General features: G+C 44.9%; 1 protein-coding gene across 3 annotated transcripts in view; it reads left to right on the forward strand.

Moving 5' to 3' along the window:
• The window catches only part of RMND5A (required for meiotic nuclear division 5 homolog A), a 683,833-nt gene that overhangs the window by 487,717 nt on the left and 180,093 nt on the right, over positions 1–16,023 (forward strand). For all 3 annotated transcript variants that reach the window (XR_011282312.1, XM_069632185.1, XM_069632186.1), the window contains one exon: positions 10,053–10,155. Coding sequence is in view for 2 of the 3 variants with exons in the window: in XM_069632185.1 (XP_069488286.1) it covers positions 10,053–10,155 (103 nt within the window). In the remaining variant the exon portion in view is untranslated. The remainder of the gene's footprint in view (positions 1–10,052; positions 10,156–16,023) is intronic.

Genomic DNA, 16,023 nt, shown 5'->3' on the forward strand with positions numbered 1-16,023 from the left:
AGATTCACATGCGACCCACCCTTCCTCCCCTCCGAGAGAAGGCGCATGGTTGCTTGTAGTCTTACCTTTCTTTCTATCTGCTTGGAATATCTGTACTCACGCTACTCCTCATGCTACCTCATGTCAGGAAAAACACAATCTGGGGATCCTAGACGCGTGAGGGATCATGGGTACAGTGGACGTCACACTAGGGATAGTATTACTGGCACGCCCTGTGTCGACGCCCATTTTCGACTTTCGAAAAACAAACTGTAATACTCCGCAGCTTCCACTAGATGTCGGCCTATGCACAGCATGTGAATCTAAGCAGATACAAGCATCAGAAATACGATTACGGTGAGTAATGTATCCCATATATATATATATATATATATATATATATATATATATATATATATATATATATATATATATATATATATATATATATATATATATATATACACACACACTTGGTCTTAAGAAAACTAAATAAGTTTATAAAGAAACCAAAGTGCAAGATGGCGACTCTGAGAAATAGTCTCCCTTCAGTAAAAGGACTATTTGGCATCGCTGAAACTACAGGATGCCTACTTGCATATACCAATCCACAAAGCCCACAGAAAATACCTCATTACTTGGGTTTTAAATAAAGCCACTATCAGTTCGAAGTCCATCTGTTTGACCTGCATCCAGCTCACAGAATATTCACAAACTGCCTGACTCCAGCCAGTGGTCTCGCACCTCAGGGGGGCCATCGTGTCTACCCGTATCTGAAGGACTGGCTGGTGCTGGGGACAACAAAGGACCGTGCAAGAAGTGCAAGTTTAGAGACTTTACACACATCACCAGCTGGGATTCTCCATCAACTTCAGCAAATGGTAACTAGTGCCATTGCAGGCTCTTGTGTTCCTAGAAGCCCAATTCTGCAGATCACAGCCACTAGTAAAGCCCATTTTCTCCATGGTCTGCATGTTCCAAATGGGACCTGCATTGTCGGACCTTACCTACATGTCGCTACTGAGGGGAGCCTGACATCATGAATTCTGCTTATATCGGACTTCAGGATATAAGAACAAGGCCTGTTCAAGAGTTTCACATCAGCAGATGGTCGCAACTACAGCGGAAGATGAGACAATATGCAAGATGACATCCAGCATCTGTACTGGTGGGTCTGGCATTCCAACCTGCCATTGGCTATAAACCAATGAATGTATTAATAAAAGTGTCAAATAGTTCTCTCTTATGCTTTTAGCCAGGCCCGACGGCCACTTAACCTCCATTGTGATGTTGAAGGCAACTAGCTACGGTCTGTCTCCAGAGGCTCCTCGGTCTGAATGATCTTCCGCCATACCCCAAAGTGCCCACTTGGCCTAACCTATGGCCAGGCCCACCAGCAACTATCCATATTGTGAGTACATGGGCCACTGGACATGTGCTGCTGCTAATTTGCCAAGTGCTTGGCAATGACCCCAGCCCCCTGCAATTTACGTACATCAGGGGCAGCCAAGTGGGTTGCAGTATACCACCAGAAATGCTACGACCAGACAAAGAAAAACGTTCTTTCTGGCCTTTGTCCATGCTTGGAGGGGGCATATTGTACCCCTCTGTAATTCTCACTCTCACGTATCTATGGGTTGTGGAGGGGGGGGGGTCACACTGTGGGCTGCATTGTACTCCTTTGGGTCAGTGAAACACGTCTGAAATCCAACTCCGGGTCAGGAAATCTGTTAGATCGCCAATTCTTCGCCCCTCTGGGATCCCTGCAGCCCTAGGTAAGGTGAGGGCTAGGAGTCAGTTTTGTTGCAAAATGTGTGCTCCCAAAAATGTCTACTGTTCACAAATACTTTGCAAATTCGGATTCTAGGAAAAATGTATACACGCAAACCCAAATATTACACTAGATTTTTGCTTGTTTTTTCATATTTGGAACAAAGCTGGACACATTTTCACCTAATTTGTGAATGCATGATTTTGAGACCAGACACATTCATCCAGCCCATCCGTTTGGACTTATTTGCTACAGAAGTTTTGTCAGTGTTTGGTATGGTGTTAGGGAGAATTTTAAGTTTGTGTGCTAATTCCCTTTAGGACTTTTGCTGGACTCTGGCCTTTTTTATTTTAATCTCCTGCATGAGTTGCACTTTTTACCACTCACTCATTCTTTTTCCTCTGACTGGGTTTTTATTTTACTGCTTTTTTGTAGTTTTGGTTACCTCCACATGTTAAGACTGGCATCTGCTTTTGACACTGACACTCAGCATCTTGTGCAGTGTCACTGAGAAATCCATTAGGCTTCTCCTTATGTTTAATTACATTCTCTTGTGAGAGCTATAATTTCCTTTATCTTACCTTTACTTTTGTGGGTCTAGCACACGCCACCTTATGTGGGGTGCTGAGGGTTACATTGTAACTCCTCCTACTACTCATGTAACTTTTTGTTACATTGATTTACAAACTTAAATGGCTGGTGGTAGTGGTTACGTTTACTACCTTTTTGTGCAGGTTACTAGCATGATTTCTCAGCTGCAGTAAAGCACCCATGGGTGACCATTTCCACAAAATAGCCCTGTCTTCTTTTTTCGGTTGCATGTGATTTTACCGACCTCGATTACAGAGTGGTACATTTCATCAAAGCCATTATACCGACAAACATAGAATCAAAAATATATATATGTGGCCCACCCATCCTTGCCCCCTGTTTTTCCACCCTTATAACACCAACCCAACACCATCCCAACTCATTTTAACCCCACTACCCCATATATATTTCATTAATATTTCAGCTGTTTTTTGGTGTTACGTACCACAGTGAAATGTACCACTCTGTTTTTTTTTTACCATTTTTAGTTTGTCGGTTCCTTCTGGGCTCTCCTATAGTTTCATGTAGATTCGAGTCCTTTGTGAGTTTTGCTTTGGCAGGCTACACCCCTGAAGCCCGCCCAGGTTCAAGTGTGTCTGGGAAGGCAGGAAGTGAGTGAGGGCCCTGAAACTTCACTGTCCATTGTCTGTAGATGTGCCTGGCTGAAAACCAGTTCTAACTGGGCGGTTGGCTGTCATGAAGGACAGCCATCCGCCAGGTGATTTACAGCTCCACGGGAGTGAATGAATGAGTTCCAGCATACAATGTGAGGATTTTTGGACTACAGGCAGTGTCAACCACTGGAACAAGGAATCCGAAGCAGAAGATAAGCAGATACGCCAGCAGCACCTTCAACTAACGCGGAAACACTGGTGAAGCCCTGCAGCTGTGCTGGCCCATTTTCATCTTGACTGGGAAGCTGCACCAAGGACGACCTCCTCCCTTGGACTGGTGGGACCCAAATGTCCCCTCACCAGAGTTCAAGACCGAGTAATCGAAGCTAATCCAACCAGCGATGTTAGTTTCTTGTTGGTGCTAAGAAAAAGGCACCAAAACCACAAAGAGCCACTGGAGTGAACTGAAGCCTTTGCTGCTGACCCCTTCTCTCGAGTGCTGCCGCAGAAGCCCAGCAAAGGTCCCCCCTCACCCCTTCATCACAACCAAGGCACAATAATCGGGGTCTTCATCATTGCATCCACAAGGCGACCAGCTACATTTTCAACTTCACTCTTCAGGTACTGTGGGGCTTGGGTTGTACTTATGTTAAGTCCTTTCCGATGCTCCTTTGTTTTGGGAGTGATTTTTCTTCAGTTGGGAGTTGACCTCAACTCCACTGTACAGGCCTTCTAGCCTGTGTCCTATCAGGAAGGCTACCCTTGAGCTACTGTATTTTCCTCAAGAACAACTGACTGGTTACTTTACTTTCCTTTTGAAGATTTTCATCAGAACTGTTGCTGTTCATTTGACTGTGGCTTTGCTGGTTTCCCAAAGGTCCATCTTCTTGATCCTACTGGCGTTGGCAATGCTGGTTCATCCTTAAACGTGAATTGTGAACACTATTTTAGTTAAGAAACAGACTGCCTAAATCCCTCTTGGATAGTGTACATTGTTATTTAACAGTTGCTATCTGTGTCCTGTCTAACCTTTATTTACCTCTAAACTCAATGTTGCAAAGGTAAAACATATAAGTGTTTTACTGATCCTAACTAAAGTCGCTCTGTGTGCTGGAAGTGAAAGCTATATGAAAAGTTGCTCACCTGTATTATTCCTTTTAATAATTTGATTCCATTTCCAATTCAATGTTATTGTTAGTTGCTGAATTTTACATTTGCTTGTGGGACTTGTGTATATATAAATATTAATGTGTTTTCTTGGGTCTCTGGGTGTACTAATTTCTTTGTACTGCTGTACAGCTCACATAACTTTCTCCTAAAATGAGCCTGGCTGCTCAGTCACTCTACTGACGTGTGTAGTACAGGCCTATATTAAGAGTTGGGTCCCTAATATCAAGAGAGAAGTCTTACAAAGGAAAACCACAGTTGGACTTTAGAAAAACATACATAGCATATGAAAATTGTCCTAACCATTTTACATCTCACCTCCCCTTCTTCACAAAATGGCACTATACATTTTTATGAAACTCGAAGTTGGGTTGTTTTTGTTTTTAACATTTCGTGCAGAATTGTTGGACTGCATCAAAGTTGCAAGACACCCAAATTTGCTTTTCCATATGAGAAAGCAGCTTAACCATCAATACAAGGTCATTATCGCTAATCCTGCTCTATGTAATAGTGTGGTGATGCCTGCCCTATAGTTAAGGTGAAACCTGTGAACCACTGACTTTTGCGAAAAAAACTGTATTACTATCATTTTGACACAGTTGACTTATCAGTGTGAAACTTCCCAATATATTTCTTGGTTTGGTTCCCTCTGCCCAAAAATTGCAAAATGGCTGTCAAACCCAACCAACGATTCATAAATTAATACGTTTTAAAGCTTTTCATAACCGATCGATCACATTCATTTTCCATTGAATAGATGCACAGTGACCAGTTTGATGGATTGATGGATTTGCACCATATAAAAACAAGCTATGCACGAAGTGGTACAGATATTCCTTTTCCTATTACTTACTTGCACACTTGAAGAAACCTTCATAGACTCTGCTCTGTCTGCGGCTTACCTGCCTCTTTCCTCCTCAGTCCATGGTCAATGGTCCCAGAGTGCCGTCCCCCCCCCCCCCCCCCCCGTCTCTGTGAGACTCATTTAGTATAGGGAAGACTTTTGAAGATTAACTGGGCAGGGGTTAGTTCAATTTGCAAAAGTTGATCTAAATTTGATTATTAGTATCAGTAGTTTTGTTCCACTTTTGTGTTCCTTCACATTTGATTTACAGTGTGCTACCTTTTATTCTACTGTGATATTACTGTGTGAATAGTACTTACAGGACTTATTTCTAAAAGCCTTAGTTTATATACAATTACTATTATATAACTGCTAGTGTGTCAGTGTTTCTTTGAACGGATTGTATGCTCTAAGTACTGTGTGCCTCACTACAGCCCTTCTCCCTCCTTAGACTAAGCCTGGCTGCTCAGCCATTGCTAACTTGTGTAAAACAGCCTAAGATTAATCCTTTTTTATATATTGAATTTCCACTCTGCATGATTGCTTTAGTGAAAGGTTTTTGGGGCTGCAGGCATTGAGGAAAGGTGCAATTCCCCTTTAAGCCGTATTTTCAGATTATTCTTCAAGGTTTGATAGGGTGAATGGAGAACACAGGTTGAGGAAGTGATGGCATTGGGCAATCGATCCTGGCCTAGTCAAAAAGATTATAAACTTCTGTATGCGAGAACGAAATGTCAGCGTCTGATTGGATTGAAGTTGTCCAGACCATTGGAAACTACCATTGATTAAAGCAAGAATGTGTCCTAGCACCTCTTCCATTTAATTTTTACATGGTGGATATTGACAAAGCCTTTAATTCGGGCAGAACATTTCCACCCACATTAGGCGAGAATCCTATTTTATGACTAGCATTTGCTGGCAACTTGGTACTGTTAATAGGGCTGCAGCAAGATTTATATGGTGGCTGTTTTTTCTAACCAGACTCGTATGACCAGGGCAGGCACACCGCATGTGCTCAAACACTCTATCTTATCCCAGTGCACTGGTCAGGCACATCGAGACCAACAACTAAATACAGGCACACTCAGGACCCTGAAAGATGGAGCGAGTCTTCATTAGGCACGCAGTGCAGCCAGGACAAACAGCCTGCGCGCAGTAGAAGAAAAACATTAGTGGTACACGACCACAAGATAGAAGTACATGTGACCTTTCATGCCCATCACCAACAGACATGCTCCTACAAACACCGGGGCGCTACCACCCGCACACATACCTCTTTACCCATGTGTGACTGTAATACAGTCACACCCCAACCAACTGGGTGCGCTACCGCCCAGCACAATAGCTATAACTCAAGCAGGACTGTACTCGCAGTCGCACCTTGTCTGGATGGAGTTACTACCACTCAGAATAGCTATTAACCCTGCATTACTATAAACACTGTCACGCCCTCACTGTAATGGTGGCGCTACCACCATGCACAAATATACTTGACCTCACCATGCATCTTAATTATTGCAGACACTTCCACACAGAAGTGGTGGCTCTACCACCACAATCCAACGTATACCGCTAACCCATGTAAGCCCCTACCACAGACGCACCCATACCATACTTAAAACAATGCTGAGATCATAACCCATCTCAGCATATAGTAGGTCAAACATGTCAGCCAGGCACACTCGCCATCAGCCAAACTATGCTCCTAACATGTATATAAGCACCATCCACGACCAGGATTGAAGGCACTCATAACCACTCCCACCCATACCAAACCCAACCGTCCATCACATAACACAATTGCGTGTCAATTTAACCATGACAAATGACGAGCGCATACCCAATCTTAAAAGACCATGTCACGGATATGTGACTTAACCACTGAAATTCCTCAAACTGGTAATTCTAGGCACTGCATCCATATGTTAGGAGACCCATTCCAAAACCATATTGTAATTGTCAAGCATAAATGACTGCAAAAACCTAAGAGTCCATGAGTATAAGGTATAAGACCCTAACCAAGTCCCACCCTAAAAGTCCATGTTGCATCAACAAACTACTGTGCCCTACTACTACATCACAAGTGTCCTTAGTCAGTCCTTGGCCTTACCTGGAATTCCTCAAATTTGGTTATATCTACTTTCATCAATAACCAAACCACTTTCACACAATGCCCTACAAAATGCCTCTATATGTCCTTAGTCTATTACAGGCTCTATGCTGCAATTCCTCAGAGGTTAACTTTACTCTTCAAACAAAATCCACACCACTCACAAATCATCGTGTATAGGAATCCATACCCCAAACACACATACCCAAACTCGAGATGCTAAACCGAAATGCATTTGCATAAGCAAAAATAAATCTCTATTATTGGAGACACAACACACAAGAACAATATCATATTAGGATAGATATTACTTTTCCTGCATGCAAAAGTCACCGTCTTGCCAAGTTCCACACAACACCGATCTGTCCCATGCCGTATAATGGTCTCCTCCTCTCTCTTACAGGTTCCCGGACTACTAATATCCAATCCAACACATAAAACATGTTGGCACTTCCCCGATGACTAGTGGAAATGTTGGTCGTGCACACAGCACATCCGCACGTCCTATCCGGATACCACTCAGCGTTTCCCTTCCGGATGGACATAGACGTGAATGAGATTTAACGTGACGGCGTCACGTTATTTCATAACATGCTTCCCTTCCAGACACATTTCAATTTATCACAGGTCCTTTACTCTAAACCGGAGACTATCCCCTTCCGGCTCTAACAATACGCAGGGTCTGCCTTTTCCTTTGGATCCCAAAGCCTTCCGTTGGACAGTGTGTCGCAGTACCCGAATCTCCATGGCTCCATATAACATAAGTTGGACGCTGCCCAGTTCCTCTCCTTCACCAACACCATCACCCACTAGTGTGACGTCACCAGTCACAAACAGACCGCAGAGCTGTGCAGAGCTCCGAGAGCCCAACGGTCACAATCAGCTCCCGACATTGGAGGTTCTCGTTACGAAGTCTCATTAGCAATTGGTACTGAAACACAATACCCTTCACAGTGCCATGTAACGTCACCGTGCACCTGAATGAACAGTATAATGTCCATCTGACACCTTCCTCTTATAGTTAGCAGATCTAAACTTCAGTTCCATACTTCTACTGCTGCCGGGAAGGTCCATATATACATGAGGGTCGCCTCTACTGCACTTCCCTTTCTCATGCGGACCAGCCTCTTAACCAGCTGAGACAACTTTAGCCAGCTCAACTACGCGAGGGCAGCACTCTTCCCTGCTTTAATGGGCACAGCTATTATTTGGATAGCCTTCTTTGCACGGATGTGCAGAGCATCACCACAGCTACCTTGCTTCCATGTTTTCCTCTCCAGCCCCTGGATAGCTCTCTCTTCCTGCATACTGCCACTTCAGCCCGTGGATATCTCTGCCAGATTGTCCCTCCTGATATAAGGAGTATTTGCCTTAGTCCATAGATACAGGGCACTGTTTTTATCCTTCCTCCTTCCCGCCCTTGGTGATTGGCCTTACTTGGTGTGGGGGCAGCGTAGTCCTTATCCTTACTTCCTGCACCCCCTGCAGCAGGTTTCCAGTGCAGATTCTTCAAGACCGACTCGTCGACATTGTTAAGAAGCAACTCCTAGCCTTCTTATGGTTGACTCGCCAGGTTTATTAACAGCTTCACAGGTGTCTTTACAGGCAGTCATTTAATTTACATTTAAGTTACATAAAGGACACTAACACTGGCAGCCCATCACCCAGGCAGGGGGGTTCACCAACTGACCAGGGCTGGAACCTTCACTCACACATTCTAGAACTCAGACATCAACACTCCACATGGCATCACAACATTCCTGCTCACCCAGGCAAGGCATATACAACAGAAACTGACATTTATAACTTGGAATGAGCATTTTTGTATATAACTACACCAATATTTATATTTTGTTTATGCTATTGCCTTCCTCTCTACATTCTGTAATTAAAAAGTAAGACACACTTTCATACAGAAAGCCTAAATATGAGAAGAGTTGTATAATGGCATATTTAAGAATCCAAGAATATCTTGTCTTTTTTATGTTTACATTTGGCAAAGCAAAATTACAGAGGTAGCTGCAAATTTTAGGAACATATGTTAATGTCTACTATTCTGAAAATGGTTACTTTCATATATGCACATCATTGCAACATGACGTGCACCGTCATTACGAAAAAGAAATGGCAGTGTTTCAGACAGTTCAAAATTGTGTTGCCCTAATGTGCTTTTTAGGACAAACCAACGAACGGAAAAGTACAATATATTTTAGATGTAGTCAAATGAAATGCTCTGTTATTTGAATCACCGACGACTTATATGCAGGTTAAAGTTATGAACAGGTCATTGTTAAAAGGGTGTATGGTTTTGTCAAGAAAATGTGAAATTAATACTGAACACAAGGCATCTTTGAAGATAACTTGAAGTTATTAGATGTTTTAAAAGATCAACGTGCATGCTTTTGTTTGTCTCAATAATTGGAACAAAAGGACAATAGCAGGTCCCATTTTGACTATGGGTAATGTTTGCAGCGCGATCCTGATGTTTCTTTAGTGTTGCCCCTCCTGTTTTGATTTACAGAATTTATAACAGTCTGCTGACTCGTCTCAAGAAAAAGCAGTAAATATGAGCATTTTAAAGGTATTGAATGGCATCTGCTCAACTGGAGTGTTCTCCTTTTTTTATTTATTACCCTAATAAGTGATCATGTAGTTTGCTTTTATTCCAGTTTTAGTGTCTGATCTTCATGATGCGCTCAGTTTTGGCCTTGGTTTTATTTGTAAGTGACATGTTGGCAGGATGTGGGTATTTGGTTGTGCTTGTGTCTACTCAGTCGCTGGGTAGCCTTAGAACCCAATTAAACCTTGTTAAATGCTAGCAAGTAAAACTATAAGAAATCTTTGTATTGCTTCAAACGTAAAATATGTTCCCTTAAGTAGGAAGTCTTTTGTGTTAGTGATTTAAAGCATTTAAGAATTAAAATGCACCAAACACATACAGTTGATTTAATTACATTCATCTGTTTACTTGTTCAGTTTCTCTGCAGGCTGTGTTGCACTTCCAGCTCTCATTAATATCAAAGCAGTGATTGAACAGAGACAGTGCACAGGAGTATGGAACCAAAAAGATGAGTTGCCTGTATGTATATCTAGTTCATTCTTGAGATTTACATCAATTGCTTTTCTTCTTCAATGTGTTTACATAATTTCTTCTCTCAAGGGGTTCCAACCCCACTAAATAGCGTTTTTCTAACCTCTACTGTTGTTGAATCAAATCTTAATCTGGTTATTACAGTGTGGACTCGGATACTATCCCTTTATACTTGTACAGGTTTAGTTTATTCAATTGTAAATCAATATAACAGGCAATACAAGTTGTGCCTGTTTATAGGCATTGGAATGTGATCATTCTCTCTTGGCAAGCAAGAAATAGTGTGCTTTGTCCATGTGAAGAACTGGATGAGTAACGTTTATGCTAGGCTAGTAGCTTGCAACTTGACATTTTTCCTGTTGCTATCCAGGCTACAGTTCGTTTGCCAGTTGCCTGTGAATCGTATGGACCACTACCCTAATGTATTGCTATGTTACAAAACTAGTTGAAATGACTGTTTTTTTGTAATGCTTACCTATTGATTTCGTTTAAGTAATTTGATGCATAGCGTATGCTATTTGAAAAAGTGGCATCCTACTTGGTTGGTATTTATATAGCTGCCTTTATATACTTCGCTTTATTTACAAAAATTTGCAGCAACAGATAAGGAAATATCTTAATGACCACAGAGGTCTTGAGCCAATTAGGAGTCAATGTTCTTCAAACTGACCATGGATTCCTTAACATGTCGATCCCTGGACCTTTGGCTCCACCCTTTTCATTGCTGCTCGCAAGTGAAGGATAGGAATTCCTGTCAAAATGCCTCACCATTGCCACTTTACCTTGGACTTTTTTAGGCAGAATCCTGTGCAGTTCCCTTAGGGCGCACTACAGAAGATTAAGACAACAGGTATGAGCAATAAATCCCCTTTGGTATCAGTCTGTACCACAAAGATTTAGTTGGTAGCTGTGGCTAAGCAGTAAGACTTATCTCAAGAGGGAGATAAGCAGTATTCTGGGTTTACACAATAGGACTACAATCCAATGGTACAAGGAAACACTGACCAAAGCTTTGTATTAAAAAGAATATATATATTTCTGATGTTTGTTAATCTGCTTAGAATCACATGCTGTGCATAGTTCGACATCCAGTGGTCACTGCGGAGTATTGCATTTTGTTTTTCGTAGTCGAAAAGGGGACGTCGACAAGGCGTGTCTGCAACACTATCCCTATAGTGACGTGCGTTGTACCCACAATCCCTCACGAGTCGAGGTCCCTCAGATTGTTTTTTTCCGCCCAGTTACTGGTCGCCTTTATGCGGAGCTCCTCGAGAGACATTGCCAAATTATTCCTTCGACCCTTGGTCGTTTATTATTATTAATATCTAACACATAGATCCCTCCCTCGACGAAGCTGCAAGCTGTTTCCCCGCCGATCTAGATCATCGACGGAAGGATGAGTGGAGGAGATCCTTCGGCGTCGCCGAACACGTGGCCTGGCCTCGCCGGCCTTACACAGTAGGGAGAGTGGGGTTGTGTGATCTTTTCTTTTCACTCCGAGAATGCCTTTCTCTTTCCCCTCCCTCTCTTTCGAGGTCGTAATCACACTTCTTGCCCTCAGCTATGGAGAGGACGCCCTTTAGGTTTTGCCCACTTTGCAAAGGCAAATATACCTGGAAGGACAAGCACAAATGGTGCAACCGTTGCTTGCCCCTCGATCATAAGGAGGACGACTGTGCGGCCTGTAAGTTACTTAAGCCCAAAACGATAAAGGACCGCACGGTCAAAAGGTGGGCCGCCTACGCCATGTCTAGGTCCGATTCCTCGTCCACCGCCGCCGAATGTCACAAGGACAGTGATTACACGACCTCCGTAACGGAGGTTGTAGACCTCTCGAGGGAGCGTTTGCGCTCCTCTTCGTCCGTCCCCGGCAAGCCCGGCTCACGCCCAGTTTATGGGGATGAACACCCCGGCGACAAGGAAGCACACAAGAAATCTCATAAACACATACCCCACGGCACGCATTTGTCGTAGACACAGGCAGCCATAGCGCCAACGGAGGCGCCGGGCCCACCGGCGTCTTCCGCCGACCGTAAGGGTCGCCAGCCCTCCCCGCCACCGTGACAGGCGACCGGGCCCTCTGGAAATTAGGGCGCTAACCCCAAACCCTCAGGCGGCGACACGCCTCGTAAGAGTGCGCACGTTGCCAGTAAAGACTCGACAGTACCTAGCGCGACGGCGAGCGATCCCTCGGCAGACAGAATGATCGCCGAAAGCCTCGCCCGTATATCTTCTAAGGACGGCCAGAGATGGACGGCTAGTGATACACCGAAAACCGTGCACAAGGCCAAAGAAATGCCAAAGGCGCCGGAAAGTAGGCTGGGACAGCTCCCACCGTCGACGGAAAGCCCTAGCCTGCCAGAACACTTCTCAGAAGGCAAAGGCACCTTATCTTCGTCGCTATGGGACAGATCTAGGCAAATACAAGGAGAAGAAACTCCTTTTTCACTCCCAGACCGCTTTGTCCTACCCCAGTGGACCTTAGAGAAGTTCCAGTCCTGTATAGACAAATTAGCCAGATTCATGGCCATTCCAGAAATTAGGACACCTAAAAGACCTAGGGAGGTACTCCTAGAAAGTCCAAGGGCTAAATACCCGAAGTTGTTCTATAACCCCTTTCAGGAGGATATGAACTCTTACGACCTCACCGAAGAGGACACTCACTTCCAGGAAGGAGAGGAGTTCATTAATGATGAAAACCAACAAGAGGGAGAAGGCTTCCATGAGGACACTAACATAAGTGAGGAAGGGTACGAAGAAGACCCAGGTGAGGGTGACCCAAATCCCTGGCAGTCACCATCAGGGTCTACAGAGTCAGACATTATAGACATCAGGTCTCCTCAGACCACACCAGTTAGGAACCCTTTGCCTGTTGACGATCAGCCCACCTTTAACGCGCTGCTGAGGAAGGCGGCAGCAGCACATTTTGAGGTCGAAACTGGGGTGGTCACCCCAGACACTGACTTTGTGGAAAGGATTATCAAAGAAAAACCCCCCACCAGCCAAACAATTCCAATACTCGCCTCTGTTAAGAGACGAATCAACCCTTCACTGACCACCCCTGCACTAGTAAGAGGGGTTAATCCAAGAATCGAAAAATTGTTCTCACCCTCTCAATCAGACCCACTATATATTAAGGGTCACTCAATCCCGGACTCCTTAGTGGTGACTGACACTAGGAAAATGGCTGGGGTTCCACTGTCTACCAGCGAGGCACCCCCGGATAAAGAGGGGAAAAAGCTTTATGCCCTAGCCAAAAGAATTACCACCTCGGCAGCGTTCTCAACTAGAATTGCCAATAATAACACATTGCTGGCAAGCTATGCTGATGCGCAATGGGGAAAGCTTAAGCAGGACATCGAGGAAGTCCCTGAACCCCTAAAAACTAGATTGCTGGCTACAGTTAATGAAGGGTCTCTGGTCAACCAATGCATCGTTAAGAATACCCTCGATGCAGCGGAAACAGCTGGCCGCTCTTTGGTACAGGGAATTCTGCTGAAGCGCCACGTCTGGCTTTGCAATTCCGGGTTTAAGGCGGAAACGCAAGCAGCGCTCATTAACAAGCCTATTGAAGAGTCTAACCTCTTTGGAAAGGCAGTGGACGACGCACTGGAAAAAGCAAAAAAAAGAATTTGATACCATAAAGACCTTGGACCAAATCTCAAAGCCCCCTAACAGATGGGGATTTGGCAACAAGCGTTCTTTTCATGGCCAACGCCAGCAACAGAATCAACAACTTCAATATTCTGCCAACAACTACCAAAGTAATAGTGGCCAGTACAATCAGAGAGGTCAACGCTGGGGCAAGGGGAGAGGCCGGGGTTCCACCCCTAGAGGCTCCCAAGCCACCAACAACACCAAGTGACTCAAAGATTCGGGTCCCCTCCCATGCATCGCCGGTCGGGGGCCGGTTAACATCCTTTCTTCCAGCATGGGAGGGAATAACATCAGACCGCTGGGTACTATCCACCGTAGCCCGCGGCTACTGTATAGAGTTCAACAGTTCCCCAACATACAGACCCCCGAGGGTACGACGCATGACACCAGAACACCTCGCCATCCTTCTCCAAGAAGTGGACCAGCTACTGGAAAAAGGAGCTATAGAGGTTGTGCCTCTATCTCAGGTAACGGAAGGTATTTATTCAGTGTAATTCCTTGTACCCAAAAATGATCTAACCATGTGCCCTGTATTAGATCTTCGCCCAGCGAACAAGTTTGTCAAACCCCAAAAGTTTTGTATGGTGACCTTACAGGAAGTGATCCCACTGCTATCACAGGGAGATTACATGACAACACTGGACATGAAAGATGCATACTTTCATATTTTAATGTTGACAGCGCACAGAAAATACCTCAGGTTCATGATAGAGGGCAAACACTACCAGTTCAGAGTGCTACCCTCCGGCATAGCATCTGCACCAAGGGTATTCACGAAAGTACTGGCAGCGGCCCACCTGCACAGGTTATCCATCCCAGTATACCCTTATCTCGACGACTGGCTCATAACAGGGGATTCTTACGAGACATGCTTCTCAAACACCCAAAAGACTGTAGACCTTTTGTTCCAACTGAACATCAACGAGAAGAAGTCCAGCTTAGACCCCAGCCAAGTCAAACCATTCCTAGGGGCTCTAATTCGAACAAAGGACGGCCTCGTCTTCCCCTCCGGGAGGGTCCAAAACATGCTGTTTCAGATCCCCCAATATGTGGCAGGTCGGGAGGTGACGGTACGCAAAGCGATGCGCTTGCTAGGAATGATAGCGTCATGTTTTTATTTGGTACCTCAGGCGCGCCTGTGCATGCGCCCAATGCAAGAGTGGCTCAACAGCCAGTGGTGTCAGGCCAGCGGACAATGGGACGACCTAGTGGTGGTCTTGCAGGCCTTGGTTCTCTCGCTACGGTGGTGGACAAAGGAAAACCTGGTAAGAGGGAAACCCTTTGCCACACCCGCAGTGGAAGCCACTCTAACCACAGACGCATCCCTCACAGGATGGGGGGCTCACCTATCCCATCAGACTGCTCACGGAGTGTGGATTCCGAGCGTAGCATCCAAGCACATAAACCTACTGGAGCTACTGGCCGTGTTCAAGGCACTAAAAGCATTCCAGGAACACCTACAAGGGAAGACAGTGATGGTCCTTACAGATAGCACCACAGCCATGTACTACCTCAACAAGCAAGGGGGCACCCACTCTCCAGGACTGTCTAAGCTGTCCCAGAATATCTGGAAGTGGGCTCTCAAACACAACATGTTCCTACTGTCGCAACATGTACCAGGGGAACTCAATCTGCTAGCAGACAAACTCAGCAGAGACTTCGCTCTGCCCTCAGAGTACGAATGGCAGTTGCACGAAGACATCGTTCTCGACGTCTTCACACAATGGGGATTCCCAGAAAAAGACCTGTTCGCAACTCTGGAGAACTCACAATGCCAAGATTACGCCTCCAGGTACCCCCAGAACCAATCCAAGGGGAACGGTCTATCGATTCTATGGTCAGGGAAATTTGTTTACGCCTTTACCCCGACTCCCCTTCTCAACAAGATTGTGCACAAGATGCACCAGGAACAAGTTACCATGATACTAGTGTGCCCGGCAGCCATGGTTCGCTCACTTGATGGAGATGTCTCTATCTCCCCCAGTGAAACTTCCCTGCCCGCACAACATGCTGTCACAGGACAAGGGCAGGACACTGCATCCATGCCCTCAGACCATGAATTTAGCAGCCTGGCTCCTGAGATCATAGAGTTTGGACACTTGCAACTCCCGCAGAGATGCATGGACATCCTCAGGGAGGCTAGAAAACCTAACACTCGTCACTGTTATTCTATCAAATGGACGAGATTTGTCATCTGGT

This window comes from Ambystoma mexicanum, chromosome 6q, assembly GCF_040938575.1.
Source record: "Ambystoma mexicanum isolate Mex_15411 chromosome 6q, UKY_AmexF1_1, whole genome shotgun sequence".
Taxonomy (NCBI): Eukaryota; Metazoa; Chordata; class Amphibia; order Caudata; family Ambystomatidae; genus Ambystoma; species Ambystoma mexicanum.